Source organism: Lepisma saccharinum, chromosome 7, assembly GCF_977018435.1.
Source record: "Lepisma saccharinum chromosome 7, izLepSacc3.1, whole genome shotgun sequence".
NCBI lineage: Eukaryota > Metazoa > Arthropoda > Insecta > Zygentoma > Lepismatidae > Lepisma > Lepisma saccharinum.
The window spans coordinates 76,618,650-76,645,876 of record NC_139235.1 but is presented as its reverse complement, the minus strand read 5'-3'; the positions used below and the strand labels follow the sequence as shown (position 1 = coordinate 76,645,876).

The following is a 27,227-nucleotide window of genomic DNA, read 5'->3' as shown; positions in this document are numbered from 1 at the left end:
TTTTTTTCAATATGTATTCCGAAAGACGAAGTTAACTTATGGTCGATCATTGACTCTGTCCTTATTTACAAAATATTACCATCCACTTTGCACCCTAAGCAGACGAAATCTACCTTTCTCTAGTGGCGCCGGTGCCGTAAGGTTTATTTAATTTTCCTCTATTTGTACAGAAATGTCTGTGCATGTTACAAATACCAAGGTTAACAGTTGAGTTTACAAAAGAAGCCTACGAGAGCCGTACGATCTGAATCTATCAATGCAATGCGAAACATTAACATTTCTGCACAAGTTTTTTCAACAAACATCATCAAAAATTCATCGAATCGATCATGTGTCATGATGGTTCTTATTTTTGATTTCACCAAAGTCGACTTCGAGAAACTTCTCTCTACGCTGGCTGTCGAAATTGATATTCACAAAAATGATCTAATGGTTGAATTGAGTTGGTGTTTTTTAAGTCCATTTTATGCACAGTAAGGCTAATCGGGACTAGACCTACGATTTAAAATGGGATCCGAACCACTATGCCATGTGCCTCCACCGGGTATCGAACCCGGGACCCGTAGATTACAAGGTGACGAGGCTACCACTCTTTTTTTTTTTTTTTTTTTTTTTTTTTTTTAAAGGAAATACCCCCTACACGGAGGTATCCCCCACCATTCACTCTTTTTCTCACTTTTACACTTTTCAATTCTTACATATTTCTTTGTTTCTTATCAACTGGACGAACACAAATACCCATGCCTTACCCGGGACTCGAACCCAGAACCCCTGGCGTTGTAGCGCGCTCTGCTAACCACTTCGCCACGGAGGTCGACACCACTCCGCCATCGGGGATGCTCTAATGATTGACTTTAGTGTTGGGTGAAGAACAGCTGTCGCTGCAGATCTGAAACACTCCACCAATAAGGGAATGGTCCTAGCTTCAGAAAACTGCGCATCGTTTCTCAACAAGGCAAATCACCTTCCAGAAGAGAATAGTCTACGTCGCAAAACTCAGCCACCTCTCTGATCTTCTCCTCAGACGGCGATTCCTGCCTCAACACTTCTTGGAAGGCCTGTAGGCGAGAACGGCATCTTTGGGAGAAGCGATCCTTCATACCAACGAGAACTCGATCCAGCACAGCACAGTATGCCGCTCGTGATTCCTCTTCCCTTGTACTGATATTTTCTGTTGAGGAGTTGTCATCTTAGCGTACATTGACCATGCGTTTGCGCTTTGAAGGAAGAAGAATTCCATGTTTTTCGCATTCAGCCATGGAACCTTCATATATTGTCTTGATGTGATCAACTGATCTAAGGTTTTGGATGGTGTTGTCCAGAGCTTCAACACCTCCTGGAGCACTGTCCATATTCGTGTCAAGTCGTTGGAACGAGACATTAAGTGTATTGATGACATTCAGGACGGGTCTGAAAATACGAATCCACAGAATGAAGTCAAATGACTGGATGGTGAAGAGCAGTCCTTTAGCCTTGGCATCTTCTGAGTTGTCCTGAAGATACTTAAGGGCTTGAATCACCAGAGGAAATTTTTCTGTTATGATGTTCTCCGCTTCTGACCGACAGGACCATCTTGTATCGCTGAGTTTCTTTAGAGTCCTTAATTTTAGAGTCCTTAACTTCAAGTCGACTGAATTCTGAATGTTTTCAAATACTGCATATCTTTGAACCGAGCATTCAATGAAGACATGCAAAGCCTCCAGGGTACCAAACAGTGAAAAGGCTTCGCGCACGCATTTCGTGCTATGTACTAGATTTAGACAGTGCGCGAAGCAATGAACGGTGAGAACATCTCTTCCTCAGAAATCACTCACTTTCGCCTGTGACCCGTTCCAACGGCCCTTTATATTTGCTGCTCCATCCTAACACTACGCTAAGACTTTCTCATTTGACAACTTCATCACTTCCAATGACATCCGCAAGAGATCCAATAAGTACTCCGCTTTTGTCGACTTCGCTCTTTTCAGCGCAATCAGGGTTTCATGAACTTGTAAGTCCTCCTGACACCAGCGTATGAATATTGCCACCTGTTCATGTTTCGAACGGTCCGTTGTTTTGTCAATCATCACAGAAACATGTTTAGTTTCTTTGAACGATGTACGCATTTTGTCGGTCATGACGTCATGGATTGATTTGATGATGTCATTTTGGATAGTTTTTGAGGTGTACTTTGCGTTATCAGCGCCTTCTTCCCTATGCCACCCCAACACAGGATCGAACGTACAGTCAAGGGCAAATATAATGGTACAAAAATTGTCCACCGCTATTTTCATTACTTTTTAATTCTACATCCTGTGTTGTTTTAATGAATGAAACTATGTTGGTTCGAAGCAGGCATTGTCCTCTGCTTATTGACGTCATTATTTCAATTCACTGTCATCACATTGTGTAATTCAGGCCGAATGAAAATGGTGGTGGACAATTCGTCTACTGTTTCTTTTGCCGTTGGGTGTACGTATCCGCCTACGTTCTGCTTTCATGTCGCCCCGGCGTAAGTGAAACAACAGGGGGTACGGACGTACAATCGTACCCCCCCCCCCCTGGAGCCGCCGGTGATATTTGACTTATTACCCATTTAAATTTTATAACATTCGACACAAAAATACCTCACATGAAATCATGTTTTTTGCGAATGTATCAACAACATGTCTTTTATTTTTCAATATACGGCCATACTGTGTAGTTTACTGAAAGTGAAATTATGGAAGTTAGTTTCTGGTCGATCGCGTTGGGTACTCGACTCACAATCTCACCACTGAAAGATTCCGGGTTCAAATCCAGGCCTGGGCTGTGTGTGTGAGGGGGGTATGTTTGTGTGTGACGTCATCAGTTTCATGTAATCATCATGGTTTCTAACTTATTAGACGCATATCTGTAACGATCTGTATATACTAGTAAAACCAATATGCCCCCTAGTTTTTACCAACTGGATGGTAAATGGGAGATTTGAAGATAAATATTTACTTCCCAAGCATTCATGATTCTCCGCCCTTGTTCAGGTGGATATTCATGAAATGTGTTCTTTCTGGGGAAAATCACTCGACGAAGTTTAACAAACAATAGATGATATAACAATAGTGGCCCGTAAAAGTAAACAGTTGCTTGGATGCGACCAAGAGAGAGCTGGTGGGTTACGCGTTCCATACAGTAAGTAAAGTTTACTCTTCACTTGTAATGGGATCATTTAATTTGATTATGCTGCACCGAATGGATGTTTGATTTTTTTTTCGTTTATTTTAGATTGGGATGACAGAGTGATTGTGTGTTACTCAAAAAGCAGCCGATAGTATAAGGGGGGAAACTGTGGACAGAAATGTAGCCTATCTGAAATATTATACGCATGGTTACAAACATGGACGTCCAGAAGGAGGACAACGGGCGCACCCCGCCCCCTTTTAAAATGATGCTCAACCTAAAATTATGTATTTCACGCACACAATTTCATTTCAGTCAAAGTAATTTGTGTTAATTATTATAAGAGGTTTCCCTCAATGGAAAAAAAATCCTGCGGACGTGCATGGTCACAAACAAAAGGGGTTTGGTGTTCAGACAGCACTGTAAAGAATGTTACTCCTCCACACCCCCCATATGCCTTCATGGCGTGGTGCTATGCACAGGGAAGCACTTTACCTTTACCTTTTTACCAACTAACCCTTAGAGCATTCAACCCCTTACTGCTCAACGAATATAAAATGAAATGCTGCCCGGTGCCAAATGATTCCCTTTCTATTTCACGTTTCATTTATATGAGGTGAGTCGAATGAGAACTATAAAAGTGAACAAAAATTATTGTGCAAACTGCAGACTGATGCAAAAGTCTCCATACAAATGGTGATACATAAGTTTCAGTCACTCTTCTGCAGATGCTTTGAAATTTACGTAGGCTACCTCCTGCACGCTGTCATTCCACTCACGGCGAACATGTTACAACACAGTGCGTGGAATTTTGTTGCAAGCTTCTGTGGTTCTTTCCTTCAGGTGGTCGACCGATCCAAATGTCACGAAACTACTACTTCTTCTTCCCACAGCCGTACAAAATGTTTTGGTGTGTACTACAAGGCAGATACATGCAGACAGGAAGATCATTAACATTGCCTTCACCATCTGTTGCTTCTTAGCTGCTGAATCCTTTAAGTTTTAATTCCCAGACAAACTTAATTATAAAAGTACCATTGTATTCAGCTACTAACATCATTGAAATACACAGTGGTTGCTGATTCGAGTTCTAAATTTATCTTCTTTTACTTGCTTTATAACGGAACGTCAAGGATATATTTTACTGGGTGCACGAAGACTCCGCACTAGTCACTTGAAAGCGCTCGACGCATAATAGAATTATACAGAACGGGAACAAGCAGAGACATCCGAATTCTAGAAACGTTGAGAAATTCTAGTTATTACCACATGATTAATTTCCGAGTGTTCAAAATGTGCAGTTTTTCTCTTAAGCAAAAATAGGAGCTTTTCTCGTCTTTCACTGCAACGGTAGCAATATGCACTCTCTTTTAACGATTGCTTGATTTAATAATTATGAATACCTAAGCAGAAAGGCTATTTTATGTCCAAGTTATTCGGGAACAAGTACTCGTGAAATTAACGGGGAAAGACCTCGGTTAAATTTCATCATAAGGAGATGAAGAGAAGTCATTCTAAAGTATTCGAGTAAACTTTCGCTCCTGTTTAGATATCTGCCATTGGAAAATAGGCTCACTGTGCTAAGATGTCTAGACAACAGTAAAAGAAGACGACATAAAGATTCATTTGAATGCTCTGGAAGCTAGAAGGAATTCTAAGCAGATACAATGTTTCAGAATTCTATGTCCAGGTACCCAAGTCTCTCCAATCTCCAATAAATCAGTTTCAGGTTGGGTAACATTATAGTATAGGGGAGACGGATTTCTTCAAATTTACAGGAGAAAGTACTTACGGAAATAATTTTCTGTAGCATTGTGGAAGTTCGTGAATGTAATTTTGATCAATTTTAATGCGAATACATGTTGATTTCTGCGAAAATCTCTGTCCTACACGCTGTTTCTGCTGCCGCAATTTGCTTTCTGCACGAGAGCACAATGTTCCGTGTGTTAAGATGACGTAACCCCATAGTCAGTGTTTCAAACTCGCCGTGTTTTCACTAGAACATGACTTGTCGAATATTTTTTTTAAATTATTTTTTTTAACTATGCTTGCCTAACCTAACTTAACCTGATCTAATCTTACGGAAAATGGTTTTTGGGGCTAACGTGAATGGTTTTTGAGGCTAATGTCAATGGTTTTTGGGGCTAACGTGAATGGTTTTTGAGGCTAATGTCAATGGTTTTTGGGGCTAACGTGAATGGTTTGTGGGGCTAACGTCAATGGTTTGTGGGGCTAACCTCAATGTTTGTGAGGCTAACGTCAATGGTTTGCGAGGTATTAGCATAATTTCAAATCCGGGCACGAAAGTAGGTATTTTCCGGTGAACGAGGTTGCAACACTCATACATCGACAAAATACTCGCACAACGCGCCCTGAACCAGTACGCTATCGCCCGTCATAATGTGTTACAGAATCGAAATAACAAGTAACAGTAAGTACTCGTAAATGTAAGAAATAGACATTATCTTAGATATAAATGCATTATTTCACCTTAGGAAATGTTCCGCATTCCAAAATAGTACGTTAGCAATGTAAAAAAGTGCGAAATATATGATTTATAGGTGTCTCCCCATACTATAATAGTACCTCAGGTTGTACTACGAGGAAGAGTGCGACAGTCGAGGGTATTAAAAAAAAAGTAGCCCCTTACACCCTCCCTTCATTTGTTCTTAACTCTCCCTCCTGATTTGATATCATATCTTTTTTTTCTGAGGGGTTCAGAGGATAAGTGGCGTAACTTAACATTTCGTGAAAATGGAGTTGCATGTATAACTTAGAACTGTGAAGTATCAACATTTCAGTGTTAGAAGTAAGTATCTCCTAAGTTTCAAATTCCTTCTCATAAAGGCACCACAATGTTTGTGCTCTAACAGTTAAACATAGTACTAAGCTATCTAAATGTGTCTTTTTCTCAAAACTCTCATGAATGGAGTTACGCCACTTGTGCTGTGAATCTCTCATATATCACTCATATAGTAGCAGGAGTTTCTCAATGCATGAAGTTGAGTCATTCGCACTATCTGAGCAGAGTTCCACGAATTGTAGAGCAGTAAGAAGTGAATATAAGCAAAGTGGGAGAGAAGAAATGTTTCTTGATAGAATTTCATCCAAGTTATGTAGGCCTTTACATGAGAGACACTACTGATGCTAGAATGACAAAATAAAAATACGGAGAACACAGAACAGACTGATAACTCATGCAAAAGATATAAAGTTAAATACGATGAATCAAAGTTCAACAATGTACTGGGGAGGCTTTTTTGATTCAGGAAGTTATTTAATCTGTTATTTATCAGAAAGTGTTGGACTTTAATGTAATGTCTAATCGTGTTTGTTGAATATCAGTGACAGATCCACCTATAAAAATTCCACCTTAATCATCATTATTTACTGGACGTACAGCTTTACAGTTGGCTGTTTTGGAAAATAATACAATCAGCAATCACCCTGATCAGTACAAAGGGATGCAGGCACACACGCACACAAGTTAGATTGTCGAACGTGTTCTTCATGTTCTGGATTTTTCGTGTGAAGAAGGTTGGAACATGAACTTTGTGGATCACTCTTTGTCGAACTTTTACGAGTATGCACAAAGTGATAGTACGAGATAGTATCTTTTCGCTAATTAGGTTTTACAAGAAAGTTAACTCTCTAATTGAATTATAATTCGCCGTTAAATATTTTAAACTTTACACACATACATAAACGCCGTGTGGCCAACGTAACGTAGCAACAAATTACTGTATGAACTTATCAACATATACTGAAACAACTATTTTACAATTCGTATGTTAAATGCTTGACTATATGTGATATAGTTGCTATACCTAAGTACACACGATTATAACGCGAAAAAATATACGTATTGCCTGAACGTTTCGTGTGACGTCAGCATTCGCACAGCCGCCATGTTCGCGGCCAATTCTTTTTTTTCGTGTGCAAGGAAATATCGTGAAATAACGTAAGCTTCTGTTGAACAACCGAATACTACACAATGTACAGTGGGATCCTTGAGTATTACCGTGCAAATTGTCCATGACTATTTTCATTAATTTTTCTCTTACATGCGATGCGTTTTTAAGCGATGGATTTTTATGCATGATGGTGCAGAAGTTGTCAACAGCTTGTTTTGAGTTTTCATCTAATTCTTAAAGCTCTTACTGGGTCAAATAAAGTGCACGAACATGGTGATGGACAATTTGCACGGTAATACTCATGGATCCCACTGTACCATCGTGAACAAGGTTCAAATCTTCCGCCCGTCCGCTTCAATACCTTATGTTTACAAGAACTGGCCTCAATTATGGCTGCTCGAAGCCACAATGCAACAGTTTGTGTCGTAGGTGAAACACAGCCGTAGCAAACATACCTACAGCAAGGCTCTATTTCCGATATCCATATTTACATTAGTCTCTTAATCTCGTGCTGCAGTTATTTAGATGTTTTACAGTTTCGCTCAAAAACATAGGATTGCAATCTTAACACTCATAATCCTCACAACTACAGTTAGACAAATTAAATTTAAAGAACCCTGTAAAGTCGTAATAACATAAGACAGCAGCATTTTAATAAGATGTCAGTAGTGTTTTGAAGAAAGTGAAATTAATTTCTGAACATGTTGGAACATAATAGTACAGTGGGATCCATGAGTATTACCGTGCAAATTGTCCACTGCCATGTTCGTGCACTTTATTTGACCCAATAAGAGCTTCAAGAATTAAAAGAAAACTCAAAACAAGCTGTTGACAAATTCTGCACCAGTATACATAAAAATCCATCGCTTAAAAACACACAGGATGTAAGAGAAGAATTAATGAAAATAGTCATGGACAATTTGCACAGTAATACTCATGGATCCCACTGTACCTTATCTCAGCAACTTTGGCTAGAAATTGCAGAAATATGCGGTGTGAGCCAACAAAATAACGACGACAATATATGCCTGTCACCAGGAATGAGTAGTCTGTGTTCGGTTGTATGTTATTTTTTATATCTCCATAAATTTCAGTATTAGTTTTTTTTACAAATACAGCGTTAGCTCACATGTAAGTTTTGTCATGTAAAAGAGTCAATATTCAAATTAAAATAATAATTTTGTATCTAGATGTATGAATTACCAAGAACCATTCGCCAATTTCGTATTGTTAATTAATGTAATGTGAGAATGACAAATGAAAAATCTTTGCAATGGTGTAGATTTATAAGCTTCTTGCATTAAATTATTAATATATATTACTCATTTCTACCCTACAATATATACTTAAAATGTTAAGTATTTCTTGATATTAGGCTACAAAGATACAGTCAGTTTCTGTATGTTGTTCAGCGTCGCTTTTCCTGTCACTTTTGGTGAATCGCGATCAGCCAGTTTCGCGATAGTCAACTGTGATGTAGGCGATCCACACCAATGGTGGTTTAGGGAACAAAAATATACTCGCCTTGTGAAGACGCATAGGCTAAGTGTTAAATTTTAATTGAAATATTTGTATCACATATGACATATTTATGGGTTGGCCGCGGTGGCTCAGTCGGTAACGCGTCTGACTACCATGCTAAAGGTCCCGGGTTCGATCCCCGGCCGGTTCAAATCCGGGAACTTTTCTAACGATGGAAGCGGCCCCGGCGCCCACCCAGCGTCGAATAACATGGATACCTGGGGGAAACCCTGGGGGGTAAAGGCGGTCAGGGGCGTGATGCTGATCACATCACCCCCACTCACGACCGGATCAAGAAAGTGTGGGGCGTTACCCCCACACCCCCTATACGCCTTCATGGCGTGGTGCTAAGCACAGGGGAGCACTTTACTTTTTTTTTTTTATGACATATTTATGGAGAGGTAAAATTAACTGACAGGGATATGCCGGAGCCACATTTAACTCGTTTATTTTCAAATAAAATAAAATAAAAATCATTTCTACTTACCTCATATGCATAGCGGAACATTTTTCAAGTTGGGATCACTTTTTTTCCATGAAAAAAGCGTTATTTTTAACATTATAATTATTTATTTGTCGTTGCTAATTCGGCGGCCAAATCTTGACTCACGTTGTCTGTCGTCAGCTGATATGCAGTATCGTCAGCTGATGTGCAGTGTTTCCAAACCTATGAACCTATAAATGCCGCACAAGCTATTCACAAAACGTTTTCAATCGAAAATTGTTCCACAAACCATTCACTGAAGGTTAGGTTAGGAAAATTTAGAAAAATAAATTTAAACAACAAAAAGAAACCATTAACTTTTACTTCACTTAAATGTATTGCATGCTATGAACCCATAAATGCCGCACAAGCTATTCACTAAACGTTTTTAATCGAAAATTGTTCCACAAACAATTCACGGAAGGTTTAGTTAGGTTAGGAAAATTTAGAAAAATAAATTTAAACAACAAAAAGAAACCATTAACTTTTACTTCACTTAAATGTATTGCATGCTATGAACCCATAAATGCCGCACAAGCTATTCACTAAACGTTTTTAATCGAAAATTGTTCCACAAACAATTCACGGAAGGTTTAGTTAGGTTAGGAAAATTTAGAAAAATAAATTTAAACAAAAAAAAAATTAACTTTGTACACATATAGAGCCACTTCCCATCCCGTGCAATGTGTAGCTTACATATACTAGAACATTTAGGACATTCCATTTCTTCCTTCACGATTCCATGTTCAATTAAAAAATCTCGTGGGTCTTCAATATTCGTGAACATTTTCACAACGCAACCTTGACACGTCATCTTGTCAAACTACCGCGGGGTTGCTACACTGACAGGGGGTTACATAACCGAACGCACGGAACTTTTGATTCAAGTAGTCGACGGCAATGGTGGCACGAGCTATCGTGCAACGGAGATGCATGAATGACGAAAAATACCTTACTTACAGGCCAAATAAGTTGCACGATTCGAAAAAAAACAATTTCCCCGGCTTCAGAAAGTCCACAAGAACTCAATTCCGTAAGTACTTTCTCGTCTTTTCTCCAGTAAATTTCAAGAAATGTGTCTCCGGCTTATCTAATCGTTACCGAAAATTTACCTCTAATGGCAGAGTACTTGGGTTTGTTGGGGATATCTTTGATATCATCCCCCTTGATTTTCACCCTGGCCTGGGTATTGATGTTTGTAAGTGTCCATTCATCAATTTCATCCCCATCTTCGCAAATTAGCCAAAAGTAGCAGAAAAATGAAGTAAAATAAATCAAATCAATAAACAATCCCGGGTTCGAATCCCGGCTTGGGTGTTCTTTGTAATTGTCTCTTCATTAATTTCATAATTTCATCACATCATCACTCATCCTTATCTTCGCAATTAGTCAAAAGTGGCACAAAAGCGAAGTGAAATCAATCAACATATTATAGGGGGTCTCACTTGTCGCACATTTCTCAAACACCTTTGTGGTCAAGCTCCGCCCTTCGCATTCTGACGTCAGGTGAAATGGTTTCGTTGTTAGGTTAGGCATGTTAGGTTTAGATATCTTAGCATAAATAATAACTTTTGGTAAAGCCCTGAAAAAATCATTATATATATGCTAAAAAGACCTAAATCTAACGTGCCTAACCTAACAAATAAAACAATCCTCGCTTTACCAAGAAGGTTTTTTGAGAATGGTACGATACGTGATGTCCATTTGAATAGAATAGATAAGTATTAGGTGCATCGAGAAAGTAAGTTTCCCTGGGTGTAATCAAGGGGTCCCGGGTTCGATACTCGGTGGAGGCACAAGTGGTTCGGATTCCACTTTAAACTGTAGGTCCAGTCCCGATTAGCCATACTGTGCATAAAGTGGACTTAAAACACCAACTCAAACCAAACCAAGTAAGTTTCCCTGGGGTCGTGCATAAAAAGGAAACATTATTTTATTCAATGATTTATTGCCACAGATACAGCACTTGTCCAGTTACATTTCAACACAGTTCCCGCCGGAATTCAGGCACTCGTCATAGCGTGGGACCAACGTATGTATACCTGTGTCGTAGAAGTCCGCCAGCTGGGCGCCGAACCACTGTGTGACAACAGTGGGAAACTTACTTTCTGGACGCGCCTAATATTTTCATTTACTGTAGAGCGAGGTTCAGCCTTAGACTGCTTTACCATCTAACTCTGGACAATAAGAAGTTACCGTACATGTATTTATGATACTAGAATAATTCTTATAACATGAAAGAATTGAATATAACTTATGAAATAATAAAATTTTAAGAGAGAATATAATGAAACATACATTCACATACACGCACACGCACATTCCAAATCGAGACTAAAATATCTTACACACAATTTGAAATATTCATGCTGTCAAGTAAGTGTTTGGAAAATACAGGGTGTTCTTGTTGTTGCTTATCCGTATGAGGTAACGCTCAATTTGTAATTATGTCATATTGAGTTGTTTCATAGAAATGTAATGAACTCTTATCTTCACACAGGGTAATGACGTAGGAGGCGCTGCATTACGGGAGAACCATGGATATGGTCGAAAAATTAGGCTATAAGGAGCTGATAGTTGAAAATTTTCTCTGGTTCTTCCCCCTCAAGACTGGCGTCTTCATCATAGCCTCCGTAAATATCGTAAGTATCATTTTGATAGTTCCTTTAGACTATACTCTGTCGAGGGTAGCTATGGAGCAAGCGAACGAAAGCGCAAGTAGTGACGCGAGACGGCTCCACCAATGAACACGTGAGAGGGTACGGAATTGCGTGGAGGGGAGAGCGAATGCAGTTACCAGCCTTCGTAGCAGCGTGGTACCACTTCACTCTGCCCTCTAAATCCTCCCCCTCCCTTCTCTGCCGAAATGCGCGGTCCTGGGATAGAGTGTATATTCTGTCCCGGTAATTTCTGGAACAAGGTCGCGCATAACGGCAGAGAAAGGAAGAAAGCGAGTGGGCAGAGCGAAGCTGCTGTAAAGCTGGTAACTGCAGTCGCTCTTTCCCTTCCACGCAATCCCGTTACCTCTCATGTGTTCATTTGTGGAGCCGTTTCCCTCTGCTTCTTGTTTTCGTTCGCTCGCTGCAGTTTTGCGGGACAGAGTATAACCAAGCGAATTTAAAGACAGGGCATAGGCATATCTTGGAACCTAACTTGAGCTGGGCAGAATCGAACTTTGAGATTAATTTTGCGAGAAAGTTTTCATCCTGGACAATTTTGATAAATAACTGTTGCATTTGCAAAATCATAAACATGTATTTATGCTGTAGTAAACGAGAAACAGCTGTAGGATATTTGTTTTAATTGAGATCGTAATGTACATAAATTTTTCTGTACATGTTCGTAAATTTACTTTTCCTTTCTCGCTGTTTCCAGATCCTCGTCATGTTGATGGTGTACTTCGAAATTCTAAACGATGTTCCAGCGATAGGTTAGTATTGAATGTAAATTTGATTGATTGATTTGGTTTAGTTTACTTCGCTTTTCTGTCACTTTTGGGGGGATAGCGCACTATGCTGTCCGCCACGGAGGTTGTCTGATAGAGAGGAAGATACGAGACTTTGCAAATGAACTTTGTACCCCCCTCTCAAATCAATAGGTATGTTTCATCTACGTCACAAACTGTTGCATTGTGGGAACGAGAAGCCATGATTGAGGCCAGTTCTTCTAAGCACACGGAATTCAGGCGGGCGGGCGGGAGATACTAACACAGGCATTCGTGATTTAAAACGAACGCGCAGTTGGTGCAGATGTAACGAACGCTACGTCTTGGATACTTCCATGCAAACCATGGACGCCGGCAGGGGTGTCGAACCGGTCGGTCGATCCCCCCTGGAAATTTTTCCATCTACTTTTTTTTTTTTTTTTCAATTTATGGCAATTTATAAACGAAGCACTTTATTTCACCTCATTTTGCGTCATTGTTTAAAAATGGTCTTGAGATATCGAATTTGGTATGAAATGCTCATAATTTGCAACACTGAAACTCTGTTAATTTGTAACTTTCACACGTTCCGAAGCTTCTTATACTACTGCGTTTGCCGTTGCTGCTCCAACTGCTACTAATGTTACAATTAACTATTATGTAATCTTTGTTGTAACAAGTACTATATTATTCATATAAAAAACTTATTGGATGCTAAAATAAACTAAACTAAAACTGCTACTGCTATTACTACTAGTAGTAGTAGTAGTAATAATAATAATAATAATAAAAAAAAACATAATTTAAAATACCGATAATGCAATAATTGAACCCCTCTTTGACAAACTTCTGCATACTGCTGTGGTTTATACGCACACAGGTGGAGATTGGAAAGTATGTATGTAAAAGTGTATTTCTTTGTAAATGCTCTGGCTTAGGTTGCTTTTGCCCTTTAGTCGGGGAAGTCAACGGTTGGGTTCCCTCAACAGCTTCCCCGTTTGAAAAGTAACAATAGGGCCGTGCCCCGGTGGTTGGGGGGGGGGGTCGTTTGTCGGAGGTATAAATACCGGTTCCAACTTTTTACGGTCTCTCTTATGCTCTCAGATTTTCAGACTCACAGATAGCAGAAAGTGGCCGTCCCTCAATGGATTGACAGTTTTTTGGATGCAGCGATATACATAGAGCGTAAGCGCCGTATGCGTAGGGACCTCTGCGTGACAAACTGCGGGGGCGGGTTAGCGCTATGGTAAATAGTGCTCTCGTAGAGTGAAGTCTTGATAAGTGCAATTCTCTGTGTTATGGGGCAAAAGACAAACCGGGAGCAGTTGATATTGGATTTGTTATGAAAAGATGTATATACGGCAAAGGGTAGAAGTGTAAATAAATGTTGTGCATAAAGAGATAACTCCGTGAGACGTTAATCTTGTCTACAATACCTAGGTATGTCACTGGTCTGTATCAGAATATTTTTGAGGGGAGGGGCTGTCCTCGACATCTTCGATTGGACCCTCCTCCCCTAGGAAAATTTTTGGCGACGCCCATGATGCAAACGACAAATAAAATTGGCGGCAAACATGGGGGCTATGCGCATCCTGACGTCACATGAAACCCACCTATAACGCTCCTGCGCCACTAGCTGCGTTCAATGCCTATGCCAAACTCTGGATATTGTTAATGCTGGATTGATTGAGTGTTTTAAGTCCACTTTATGCACAGTAAGGCTAATCGGGACTGGACCTACAGTTTAAAGTGGGATGCGATCCACTATGTGCCTCTAGGATTAAAATATATTCTTTCCTAGTTAGATTAGATAAGTTATTTGTTGAAAGTAAATTTTCATATTGCTTTATATTTGAAATACTGTAAGTTAATTATAAATTCAGTATAAATCTTTTTTCCTCAAAAATGTGTACAAAAAAATGGGGTGCGTCTTATACCCCGGCAAATACAGTAATTAGTTTTTAAACCTAAGTATTTATGACGAAACAGTTTTTATTTATATTAAAATGTGTACATTTTGCTGTTCCGTTGTGTTGTTTTAAAAATCTTGTTAACTTTAGTTTCAAACTAATTAGTGGGCTGAAGTGGACTAGTTTTAATTTGTATAATGTTTTTTATAGTTTGTTTGTTTCTACTGCATACTCAGCTATGAGTAATTATTCAGGTGTGCATAATTCACCCGGCTTTCCCTACTTCTTTGAAGGTTATATGCCTTGGTTTCATTAAGAGTAACGGGGAACGGAATTTTGTAACATAGAAAGTTAAATTGAAAAGCGAAATTGCGTTTGGCCGCAGTCAAGTTAGATTACAGTGAAGTACTTCCGGATCCAGATTTACAGAAAAAGGTTCAGCGGCAGACTGTAGGCGTGCGTTGGTTGGCTACCGCAGAACCTCACTCTGCGCCGCACTTACGTCACAGCGATGCTGAGGGGAAAAAATAATGACTCTTGAGGGTGAGCTTTGGTATTTACGCTTCAAGGAAAAGTAAATGCTTATCAGTCAAAATTCAAGCAGGCTAATAGATGTTAGAATCCAAAATTCTGGACATGACCATCCGGTTGGGATGCAGGGCCGGAAAAATAATGACTTACTAAAATTACTTACATCATACATTTTATATGACTCCAATGCACTACCGTACGCATGATTTTTCGGGTGGGGCTGGATTTGTACAAAGGGTTTACATTAAGTACTCTGGCTTTCCCGAGTTCTTCAGTGTATTCATTTTCAGCTGAATGATCTGCCTCGTCCTGCTTGCCACATGCTTCATTTATTAAACTCCTGTCCGCAAGGCTAGTACTGCCACATCCACCACAGGCCAGCACGAAGTTCTTAAAGAGTTATATTGTGAAGTACGCACTTAAAATTAACAAAATTCTTGTTTATTTATATACAGGGTGAGTCAAAAGTCAGGTTGCGTGGAAAAACAAATACGTGCATATAAACATGCATGTCATTGATATGTATGTAATGGTAACTGTTACATTATATGTTTAATGTGTACACTATCTGCTTGAATGCATGCTTCTAGTAGACGCTCCAAGATGCGTAAGACGTCTGCTAATGTGGTGGGGGTGATTTGGGAAATATCCCCTGTGGACTTTACTTTAATATGGTCCCAGCGCTTAATTTTCTTAGGTTCCACGATGACTTTTACGTGTCCCCATAATTAAAAATCAGGGTTGTTATGTCTGGTGACCATGGTGGCCATTCACCTATGTATGTGACTCTTGCCTCATCCTGTATAATAATCCTCGTAAAGATAACACCAAAACTACATACATATTCCCATTTCAAGCACGCAACTTCTCAAGTTTCAATGCCATCATCAAACCTCACGTGCAGTTATCTACGATTTAGCTAAGGCGGACACACTTGCCAGATCTGTCTCGCTTGTCACCCTCTATTACAGGCCACTCGCAAAGAAACCCAAATTTTCAAATTTAAAAAAGTTATTTTTCCTTTGGGAAAATTACCAGTCTTGCTCGTCCTTGTGCCACGATGCCAGGGATCTTGGGTTCGAATCCCGGCTTGAGTATGGATGTTTGTGAGTGTCCCATTCATCAATTTCATCCTACCATAACTCATCCCCATCTTCGCACTTCTGTCTATTGATCTAAACTATGAGAATGGTAAGGTAGGTAGATAAAGTTCTCCGTGCATATTGTCCCTTGCCTTGAAACTACATTAAGGATTGTGGGGATCCCCACACATTCTCGATCTTGGCCATTTTGGAGATGATGTGATCAGCACCACGCTCCGGCCGTCTTTACCCCAGCAGCCCGGATTGCACCCAAGTACCCATTTATTTGAAGTTGATTGAACCCCTGAGCAGCTTTATGTAGGGACAAGGCTGGAAATATTCCGACCGTAGGTCAAGCACCCTCGAACCCGGGTCTCCCGCGTGGCAGTCGGCCGCCCTACTGAACTAGGCCACCGAGGTTCCTGGCTATGAAAATGATAGAACAGAGAGGCTCATCCGAACTGGACCTACAGTTTCAAGTGGGATCCGAACCACTGCATACCTCCACCGGGTATTGGACCATTGACCCTCTGATTACAAGATTACCACTACGCCATCGGGAAGGTTCTGTAGAACCAAATAGATGAAATAAACACAACGAAACAACCCTACCCTTGAAGGAATTCGAACCTAGTCATTTCGGCGCGAAATTCAACCACTCAACGCGCTGGATATTTCGCAAATTTACTGAGAATCTAGTCGTAGGTGTCGTCACAGGGTACAAAGGTCGGGACTATTGAAATATTCTGCCCTTGTCACCCCCACCCACATACACAACACGATTAATATGTGTATATTGATTAGTGTTTTTAGTGAGTATGTCAGTTAATGTAAAGAATTTCAGATACCACAAAAGTGGAAGAATTATTTTTTATATTTTTAATTTTTTCCCTTTTTCAGATGAACTTTTGTTACTTCAATTAATTGGGAGTGCGCTTCTTATCATTGCTGCCATCACAGTAAGTGAACGTCCAAGTAACAACGATTTATTATAAAAATTAGATTAAATTTAACAATTTATTACTAACTGGTTTCGGTACCCATGACTGCTGCGACTGTTTTAGTGTTACAACAATACAGATGTTAATTTTAAATTCAATTCTATATATTGTAAGAAAAATCTTTCGTATCTTTATTTATCACTTCAGAATAATGAAAGAACATATGTGCTGTACTTCCCGCAACGTGGTCTTGCGGTATAAGGTGTCATGCTTTGGGCTCTGGCTACGGGACGCGCGTAGGTTCGAGTCTCCAACAACTTTTCTCCTGAGATTTCGGCCTGTGTATGGGACCGGTGGCCACCCACCATCGTGAGGAAATTGGGGAGCTACGAATGAGTAGTGTAACCCGGTTATGGAAACCTACAACGACTGGGAGTTCGTCGTGCTGACCACACGTCACCCCGTTACTGGTTGGATGATTTCCTGTCTCTCACGGGCTGTTGCGCCACGGGTTAAATTAAATTTAAAATATGTAGTGTACAATGGCGCCAACTTTAAAGAATTTGAGGAAGGGCAAAACCGAATATGTGTGCGCGCGTGTGTATATGTGAAGAGGGTATACGCAGTGTGTGAGGGTGTTGTAATGCAATGACTAAAAAGCTAGTCAATTAAAAATGTTAATGTGAATTAAAAAAATAATCGAATAAGGAAAGCATAAGTTCCTTCCAGAAAAGAATATCTGCTTTGTTTACTCCTTGGATGTATGATGTGCAGAACAAATACACTCTTGTATGAGCTGCATGAACTTTCATTTTATTTTAGTCATAGGTCAAGAACAAGTGTTCAGTTTGCAACACTGCAGATATACAGTCTGTAACAAAATAACTGCACCACAGCTACAAATTAAGGGAATACTGAAATATGTTTAAATTGCTGTTGTAATAATGTGCAAAACAATGGCAAATTCCACCTGGGATTGTTCCTTTGTGCATCTTGATTCTTTTTTGTTATTTTGCACTGCTGTCTTTCATTCCACTCTTTGCCAACATGTGTCTCTGACGTCAGTGTGCAAATGGCTGACGTGCAGCCGTGTTTACTGGTGGAAATCATGTGAATAGTGGGTGGAAAATCTGTGTAATAGATTTCACTTTATCGCTAGATTACTAAAGTGTGTCTGAGAGATAGTCTGGACTATTCTCAATTACTAAAGTACAGTAACTGTGACCAGTGTACAGGCATGGGGACACTTCACCATGCAAACAAGGCAAGATTATGCCCATGAAATCAGCTGGTTTTTCATATATAGACATATAAAACAAGGCCCAGGATTAATATAAAGTAAAATACGAGCGGTATACTTGTCTACATATCACCTAAAACACAATTTGCGTTCCATTGTGTTAAGTGGTGCAGTCATTTTGTTACAGACTGTATATATTTCTAAACCGACACCGATACTCATATATCTGTCACTTTGCTGTAGACAATGGCATCATGGGTAGAAATGTTAACAACTTGCCAGTTGGTTACATGCGTTTCTGTATCAACCCCGGTGACACTTTGTTGTGCCGTGCAGTGTGATGCATGAGTATTACCAAGCAAATTGTCCACCACCATCCTTGTTTATTCTCTTTGTTCTATGCACCGAGAGCTTTGGGAATTGAATCTTATAGCCAAACAAACGGCTTACAGCCTCTGCATCAACATACGTAAAAATTCAGTTCTTAAATACGTGTAGGATACAAGAGAAAAATTAAAACAGTCATGGACAATTTGCCGAGCAATATTTTTGCATCCCACTTCATGTCTTGTGCGCAATGACGTACTTGCGATAAGGTAATGTCTCACTGTAATGTGAAACATATAACGACAATGAAAAAGCGAATATGCAAGTCCCTAGCTCCATCAAACGGTTGAATCACAACTTTAAACTACAAAACCATGCATAACTAACAGGCTTTTGCAATTAGTCTGTGGCCGCCATGAAACTGACAGTGATCATTGGCGTGCGCACGGGGAGGGGGGGGGGAATTTGCCACCACCCCCACCCTAATCATGCACGTCAGCAGGTATTTTCCAATGAGGACCAAGCAAGTTTTATTCCATGGGGCATATTACGCCGATCATAGCGTTGTCCCCTCAGGAAAACATCTCTTGAACTTGAAATTATCGCATTCCTGCATCCCCATTATAATATTTAGTGTAAATTACTATGACTGAAATCAAGTTATGCGCGTGAAAATGTACTTTTAGGTTGAAATTAGTTTTCTTAGAGGGAGATGTGGCCATCCTTGCCCCCCTTCTAGACGTCCATGCCCCTATATTATTATATTTTCATCTAGAAATTTAGGATAGAGGAATCTTATCGCCGTTATTATACCCTGTCGCAGCTAACTGTGGAGCAAGGCAGCGCATAGCGACAGAGAAGCGAACGAAATCGAGTGGTCAGAGCGAAGCACTACACGTTGCTGGGAAGGCAGTCGCTTTCCCCCACTCCACGCAATTCCGTTCCTCTTACGTGTTCATTGGTGGAGCTGTCTCGCGTCACTACTTGCGCAGAAACTTATTTTCGTTTGCCTGCTCCACAGTTAGCTGGGACAGAGTATAAACGATATTATACTCTTACGGAAAATGAAGTATTTCCAAGTCGATGAATGTTGAAAGCAACTACGGGGGAAAGGAGTGCAGTGGCGCAACCACGGGGGAGGGGGGGCAGGGGGCGTTGCCCCACAACCTTGGACGGAAATAAATTTTTGGGGGCAAACATGGAAGTAAAGGAAAGCACGACTGGCAGAATCTAAGAGTAGCAGGACAAAAAAAATACTCAAGATGGAATTAGTTTTCTCGTGTTTCTTGCATTATTTCTTCCAGACGGCCAAGAGCACATGCAGGGTGGGGGGGCACAGAGTTGCAATTGCCCCCTCGATTACAAATTTTATACAAATAAAAATACATTTCGTAAAATTTTCTTACTCGCTTCGCTTTTCTTCAAGTCTTGCCGAACGATCTAAATGAAAAAAAATTGTAGAAGAGAATGCCATGGCGCTCCATGAACATTTTTGCGCTATATTAAATCAATATTGTATTCATTTTGCAAAAATTTGGATCTGAAAATTTTCTTGCTCGCTTCGCTCGCAATTTCTTTTCTGTGATGCATTATAAATTACCAGTGAGAGAAGTACTGATACTGTACGGTTTTCTCTTAAATGCATGAACAATTCTTTGGAGGAAAAGGAGTACGCACATGTGAGAGACAATTTATATGATTTTTGCTGTTTGCTTGTTATAGGTCGGATGAATTGATTATGTATGGATGGATGGATATACATGTGTATGTATCTGTGTGTATGTGTGTGTGGGGGGATGTGGGGGTGTGTGGGGTGTGTGTGCATACATTCATACATATCCATCAATGCAATAAAACTTAAACAGTGAGATAGAATTAGATTTTTTCCCCAGACTGAACTTTCATCAAGGCTTTTGCCCCCCCCCCCACCCTAATCAGAGGATCTGCGCACGCCTATGAAAGTGATTGACTAAATTTCATTAAATTACAATTGTGAAGTGTATTTTTTATGTTACTGTATACTGTAAAATATTGAAACAAAAAATATTATTGCTTATTTTAAACATCGTGCAAAGTTTTCATTTCACGTTATTCGCAGTAAGTAGCAAAGTAATAAGTATAATAATAATAATAATAATAATAATAATATTGTATATTATTTTGATAAAGTCCGAAACTTTAAATGAGTTTATTGCTTACGAAGAAGAGGAAGCAACTGACATTAGGAAATGTGCATTTGTGTACTCGATTAAGTGATTAATGCAACACTAGCGCATAGATTGCATATTCGTTTCATGGCTAAATTCACCTTCTACCGTCGTTATGTCATCACGAAGAAAACAGTCCATCTTCCCCTCCTGTTTATTTCTAATAACCTTATGGGCGTAACTTGGGATCTAATTTTGAAGAGGCAGAATCAAACTGGGCCTAATTTTGAGGAGGCAGAATCAAACTGGGCCTAATTTTGAGGGGGCAGAATCAAACTGGGCCTAATTTTGATGGGCCAAAATCAGACTTGACCCTAATTTTGAGGGGGCGTAATCAGACTTGGCCTAATTTTGATGATGTAGATTAAAACCTGGAGCTTAACTTTGGCGGAAGAGACTCGAATAGTTTTCCATCCCACAAAAACAGCGTCCAGGAATATTTGCTAAATATGACAAACTGTGACGTTTGCGAAATCACAAATGTTATTCTTTATTACTTTGCTTCTTAGCTGCCCTTACTTGTAAATTTGAAAAAATCTGCAATTATTTTTTTTGGGGGGGGATAAGTGCCCCACTTGCCCCCGTCAAATTACGCCTAAGCTTGTTTCTGTATACTAATTTTCTCTGACTTTTTTCTGCACGTTGCCGTAAGTAGAAATGTAAATAATGTAAAGTTGAAAACGAGGCTATCAATAAAATTAATAATAATTTAAAATAACAGAAAAATTAAGATAACATTTATCTGTATTCTAGGAAGACCGGATGCTTATAGTGCCTTGGACCTCGATTACAACAATATTCACTATGGGAGCTGCTTTCCATCATAGATCAACAGATGATACCTACTCATTTCATGGACTGCTGTACCTTCCTCAGGCTGCTTTCACAGGTAAATACGGAATTCAATTTCATTTTATCGCGACACAGTCAATCGACTTTGAAAGGAACAGAATACACTGAACTGAATATCACTTTCTGACAGCCCCTTGCATATCATCATGCGAATTAACAAACACAGTTGATTTTCAAATCATGACCCCCCCCCCCTCCCCCGTGGTATAGTGGTTAGTGAAGCAGTCGTTGAAACTAATAAAGATCACATAATTAGCATTTGCTCACGAAAAATTATCCGAAACAAGATAAGAAGTTGTGTACGTTATAAAAATTTGGGCTTGAAAGGTAAAAAAATCATGAAAAATTTGAAATATAACGTTGTCAAAATAATAGCAAATGAAAATAGTTTTGGAAATAGTGTAAAACTGCAAATTGATAAAGGATTTCTTTAGGTCAGCCTGAATAACATACTAAAAGTTCCAATGTCGATGGCCATGTTCGAGTCCAGTAAGGTAGTGGCGGCGATTAGAGGGTCAAGGGGGGCAGTTGCCCCCTCCCCACTTTTTGCTACTTTTGCCCCTGCACTGTGCTAAACCCTATCTACCAAGGGAAAGTAAACTGTCCTTGCCCCCAGTTTTGGAATCCAATCGCCGCCACTGGCCATAGGCAACCTACATCTCGATTGATTGATTGAATTAGGTTATTTGTCGTAGCTTTTCTTCCACTTTCGGCTAATCGCGACGATGAACATGAATGGTGAAAAGATAACATGGATGAAAGAACAATCAGAAACACATATGGACGACACAGCACAATTCCTACAGAGTATTATCCTGGCTGCAGGTCCCGGCGCCAGAGTCTCGTTAGTCTGCTCAATGCTATCCAGGGTAACTACCCCTTTGCGATAGGATTTATTTTATCGAGGTTGCCTCGTCTAGTACATCCAACGGCAAAAGAAACAGTAGGCGAATTGTCCATCACCATTTTCATTCGATCTGCATTGCTCAATATGATGATAATGAATTGAAATGAAGAGGGCAATGCCTGTTTCGCACCAACATAATTTCATTTCTTAAAACAACACAGGATGTAGAATAAAAAGCAATGAAATTAACGATGGACAATTCGCCTACCATTATCTTTGCCGTTGACTGTACAAACCCTTAGTTATAGCGAGGGCCATTGAAATTGGTGCAGAGTAACAATGGGGTCGAAGATTAATGCCATAGGATGATGATAAATACCCTCCCTGTATACTAAGCCCCTTGCCACGTCAAGGCGTCCAGCCTAAATCTCTTCACAAAATATAATGACCAGTGGCCTAAGAGAGGTTGGGACTGGTATACCTCCCCTTTGGCCCAGTATTCTTTAAAAAAAACGTCAAAGGTAGGGGAAAATGGGAAAATGAGTGCTGACCGCTGAACATAAGTATATGTAACCCACCCCTTTCGAAAATGCAGGGCACGCCACTGATAACAACCGACAACTCATTCTTATATTTTGTGATAACATCATCACTATTAAACATTTAAACTTAGGAGCCACATAAATCTAAGGATAAATCTTCATACAGTGGAACCTTGATAAATCGAACGTCAGCATCTCGAATTCCTTGATAAGTCGATTTTTTTGTAATCCCCTTGAATTGTCCATAACACTCAATGCTAATTTTACCTCAACAACTCGAATAAAACCTTGATAAGACGAATTTTTGTTCAGTTCATTGGATGCCTTTCGAGCTGAATAACTCTAAGGTAGACTATGAAGAATCTCTATGAGTCGAAGTTAAATTCTATCACCTCTATAACTCGAAGTTTTAGTCGAACGGACCTCAATAAGTCGAAGTGTAGGGTGAGTACGTACAATGTCAACAATCGTGTTGGGACTTGTACGTACGTCTTGACAGTTGAATGCGTAGAATCTAATTCATTACGTTCATAATTGTAGGGCCTACTGTTCTTAAGTGATTTTATACAGTATGTACTTGTAGTACGTACGTATTGTACATGTATGTATGTATGTATGTACATACAGTACTGTACCAAATATTTTACCAAATCAATGAACGTATATGTGCGTAGTGCATCTAAAGTTTTGTTCGATAAAATTTATTTCTACGTACGTTGTACTGTACAGTATACGTATTAACTTAAAATGATGCTACATACGTTATAGGCATACGTAGTGCCGACGTTCAGAAGGGTCAATAAACTTTAGACCTCTATAACTCGAGTCTGTGATTTTGGCCCTCAATAACTCGAACCTTGGTAAGTCGAAAAGCTTGAAACCTCGATTTTTTTCTTCCCCCCCCCCTCAAGTTCCAGTTATCAAGGTTCCACTGTACTACGTAAGTATAACATAAAAATTGCCTTTTTGTAAAACTTGTATTCTGGAAGACATAAATATTTGGTCGCAAAAGATTTTATTTAACTATGAAGTAAATATGCACACTATTAGAAGCAAGTATTCTATTTAAAAATAATGTGGATATTCTTGGTAGGTGTTTGCAGAAATTGTTGTGAACATAAGATAGTACCATCATAGTCGAACGAACAACGTTAGATTAATGGTTGATTTAGCAACCTTGCTTTGACACGAAATCACAATAATCAATTTGTTCCTTTCGTTTACCTTTAGAAAGATAAAAAGAGTAATGAAGCTGCATCATGCAATGTGGTTTCGTTCCAGCTTCTATCGTTTACTGCCTGGCCATAGTATACAGTTACTACGATGAGCTTCACAACGAAGTGTACGCAATCCCAGAGAAGCAAGATGCTGTTCCTGTGACTATAACCCCTATCAGTTCTTCTTGAAAGATTATATTTTCTCAGGTCCTTTTAATAGTTTTTCACATTATAATGTACATTGAGCAGAATTAGCAATAAACCTGGTGGAACTTTTTGAGAATTGTTTCGGCTTCAAGTAATATGATGATCATTTTACTTAAGTTTAGATTGGTTGTCTAATCTCACTGTTACAAATTTGGCAATAAAACAGTTTTCACATGACACCTTGATGTTACGAGGAATATTGTATTATAATTTCAACATTTTTTACAATGAATTTCTCACATAAGCATTAACTTATGAACAGTCCGAAAAAAATAGAAAAATTCCAACTCATTCGTGCATACAGTAGTAACTTTTAATGGCAGCCTTCTCACCCATAGTCATTTGCTGAGAGGGGTGAACCCCGCCCCTCCTAATGTGTCGTGTATGTAATGTTTAGGAGAAGGATTTTGAGGTGCAAAATTATGGTCGAGAAGGGTTAGAAAAGGTTCTGAAAATCTTTTCAAAAAAATACAAGAAAAGGTGTATAAAATGCCTTTATTCAATGCTCTCTTTTTCGGCGCTTTCTGTATATAATTCGCGCGGACCGCATAGAAAACTGTGATTCTGCCACACAGATTGTGTTGAAGTTTGTGTTTTCTCTCGCGGATTTTGCTACATTATCTTGGGAACTATTGGGGCTGCATTGAGTATATTATACCATTTTATAGTTCTCGTTCTGCTCTACAAAATGAGATTATGTGATTTTATGTAGCTGCTGAAGAAGAGTGAAAATCATTTATTTTTCTGTCCAATTTTTTAACAAAACATGAAAGGAAAGGAAGGAAAATGGTGCTGACGCATCGAAGACGGGGTAAAAAGGGGATAAATGTGCTAATATCACGAAAAGGTGCAACAAAGTGTGTTAATTTTACCTGATTTCATGTCCTAAAATACATATCTCAAACGATCTGTACGAAAACAGCTATATATTTGGAAATGTGCTGGACCTTAAAAACCGTTCCCTCGTAATGTTATTTTAAGTGTACGGCACATTCTATAAAAATATTCTTATCGAATGTACTTGTTTTACTGTCCTCAGACAAGCTTTTAATCTTCCCAACTACTTATCATCTATGTTTGGAGATGTTGACAGTGTTTAACAAATCTTTTTAACTTTTCGACAAGTACAGTACTTTTACACTGAAGTATGTAGTGTATTTTTGCCTTTTAAATGTCTCTTGTATGTTCTGCACAGGTCCCATTACAACCTAGCACTTTTAACCATTCTCAAGAGGCTTTTACACCCCTTTTTTTAGCTTTCAGGTAAGGATTTTAGATAAGGGTATTTTCCTCGTATAGTTTGAAGTTGTAAAAATAGCCACATTTGCAGTCGCACCCAAAACATTCATTCATTTAGCTATCGGCACGGTCATGGCTGAATTATTGAATCGAGGCTTTACACCAAAGGACTCAGGAAACTGACACAATGATGGCAGTGGTGCCTTTAAAAACCTAACGTAGTTTGGTGCTAGTAGGACTTTGCATTTTTTTTCCTAGAAATGAAAGTCTCTCTCTTGAACGACCCTTGTAAGTTTTCTACTTATGTTTAAAATTTCAAGATTTACATCAGAATATTAAAATAAATATTAGGTGATCACTATACCTCGGATTCTTAGGTTCTAAAAAGTGTGCTTTTATATTCCTAAAATAGGCTCTAAAAATCTAAAATAGGTTCTAAAAAAACCTAAAATAGGTTCTAAAAATCTTAAATTAGGGGCGACAAATCCTGAAGTAGGTTCCAGAATAAACTTAAAATGCTTCAAAATTCCTGGAAAATACTGATTTAGTACATCTTCAAAAACCAAATTTCAAAAGAACCGTAAGAAATTTTAGTAGCTACATGTAACAACCAAATATTAATTTTCTAACCAAATTTTCATTTACATACATCATTTTCAAAATTATCTACAAATTATTGTAATCCTATATTTGTGTTAGCAAAAGTTACTTGTTGATCTGAAGAATGAATTAAGTATCTATGATTTGCTGCACAATTTCAAATTGGCTAGTCACTGGGAATTCCTTGAATTCCGGGAATTGTCCGTGAATTATTGGCTCCGGGAATTCTGCTTGAATTTTTCTGCATTGACGTGAAAAATTCCAACTTTTATTAATCCAAATCTCATTGAATTTATACATATTTACAAATACCCAGACGATTTTCCCAGTTTAGCTTTTATTTTTATCGAAGAAGGAAAGGAAAAGAAAGCCGCCTGGAAAATAAAGGGAGGGAAATTGACAGAAAATATGTTTCAAACACATTAGTCATTGTTTTTTTTGTATCAAACCGAGCAAATGCCTCTGTGCGACATGAAAATCCTGAAAATCCTTAAAATATATATAAAAACCTAAAAGATGGTTTGATTTAGGCGCATAAACCTCAAATAGGTTCTAACAAGCAAAATAGGTTATTTTAGGCACTATAAAACTTCATTAGTTGTTTAGTTTTTTAATGAAATGCTGACGTAATTTGTTACTCGTATTTCTTATTTACCTGCAAAGGAAAAAAACTAGGTAAAAAACCTAAAATCCGAGTTCCAGTGATCACACAATCCAGTTGTTCACCCAAATCTGGTGCAAAATGAAAAGAAACTTCGAATTTTGCATAATTTCCAGGATAGATAGTGTCTCACGGTATTTTTGCAGACACCGTGAAAAGATCAAATACTGGCAGTGATGTGCCGTAGACTATAAGTTTACGTCTACGTGTGTTGTCTACACGTAATCTACGCGTAGATTACATTGGGTTGTAGTTTACATAGACTACGTAGACAATCTAAAGTGCATTAAAATTAATTTTCAAGGGTTTCATGAAAGGAAAGTGACATTTTCAACTATATTGGTTC

The 27,227-nt window shown here is 39.0% G+C and overlaps 1 protein-coding gene across 2 annotated transcripts; it reads left to right on the top strand.

Annotated features, from left to right (window-relative positions):
* Positions 1–3,088: 3,088 nt before the first annotated feature.
* LOC145990277 (uncharacterized) lies at positions 3,089–24,437 on the top strand. Of its 2 annotated transcripts, none has more exons than XM_083125964.1 (6): positions 3,089–3,147; positions 11,555–11,696; positions 12,430–12,484; positions 16,902–16,960; positions 21,470–21,605; positions 24,239–24,437. In XM_083125964.1, the coding sequence occupies exons 2-6, from the start codon at positions 11,592–11,594 to the stop codon at positions 24,361–24,363; spliced, it is 480 nt and encodes a 159-aa protein (XP_082982090.1). In that variant the 5' UTR covers positions 3,089–3,147; positions 11,555–11,591; the 3' UTR covers positions 24,364–24,437. The 2 variants fall into 2 exon arrangements, with proteins under 2 accessions (XP_082982090.1, XP_082982089.1); XM_083125963.1 differs by lacking the exon at positions 3,089–3,147 and adding an exon at positions 8,108–8,180.
* The last annotated feature ends 2,790 nt before the right edge of the window (positions 24,438–27,227 follow it).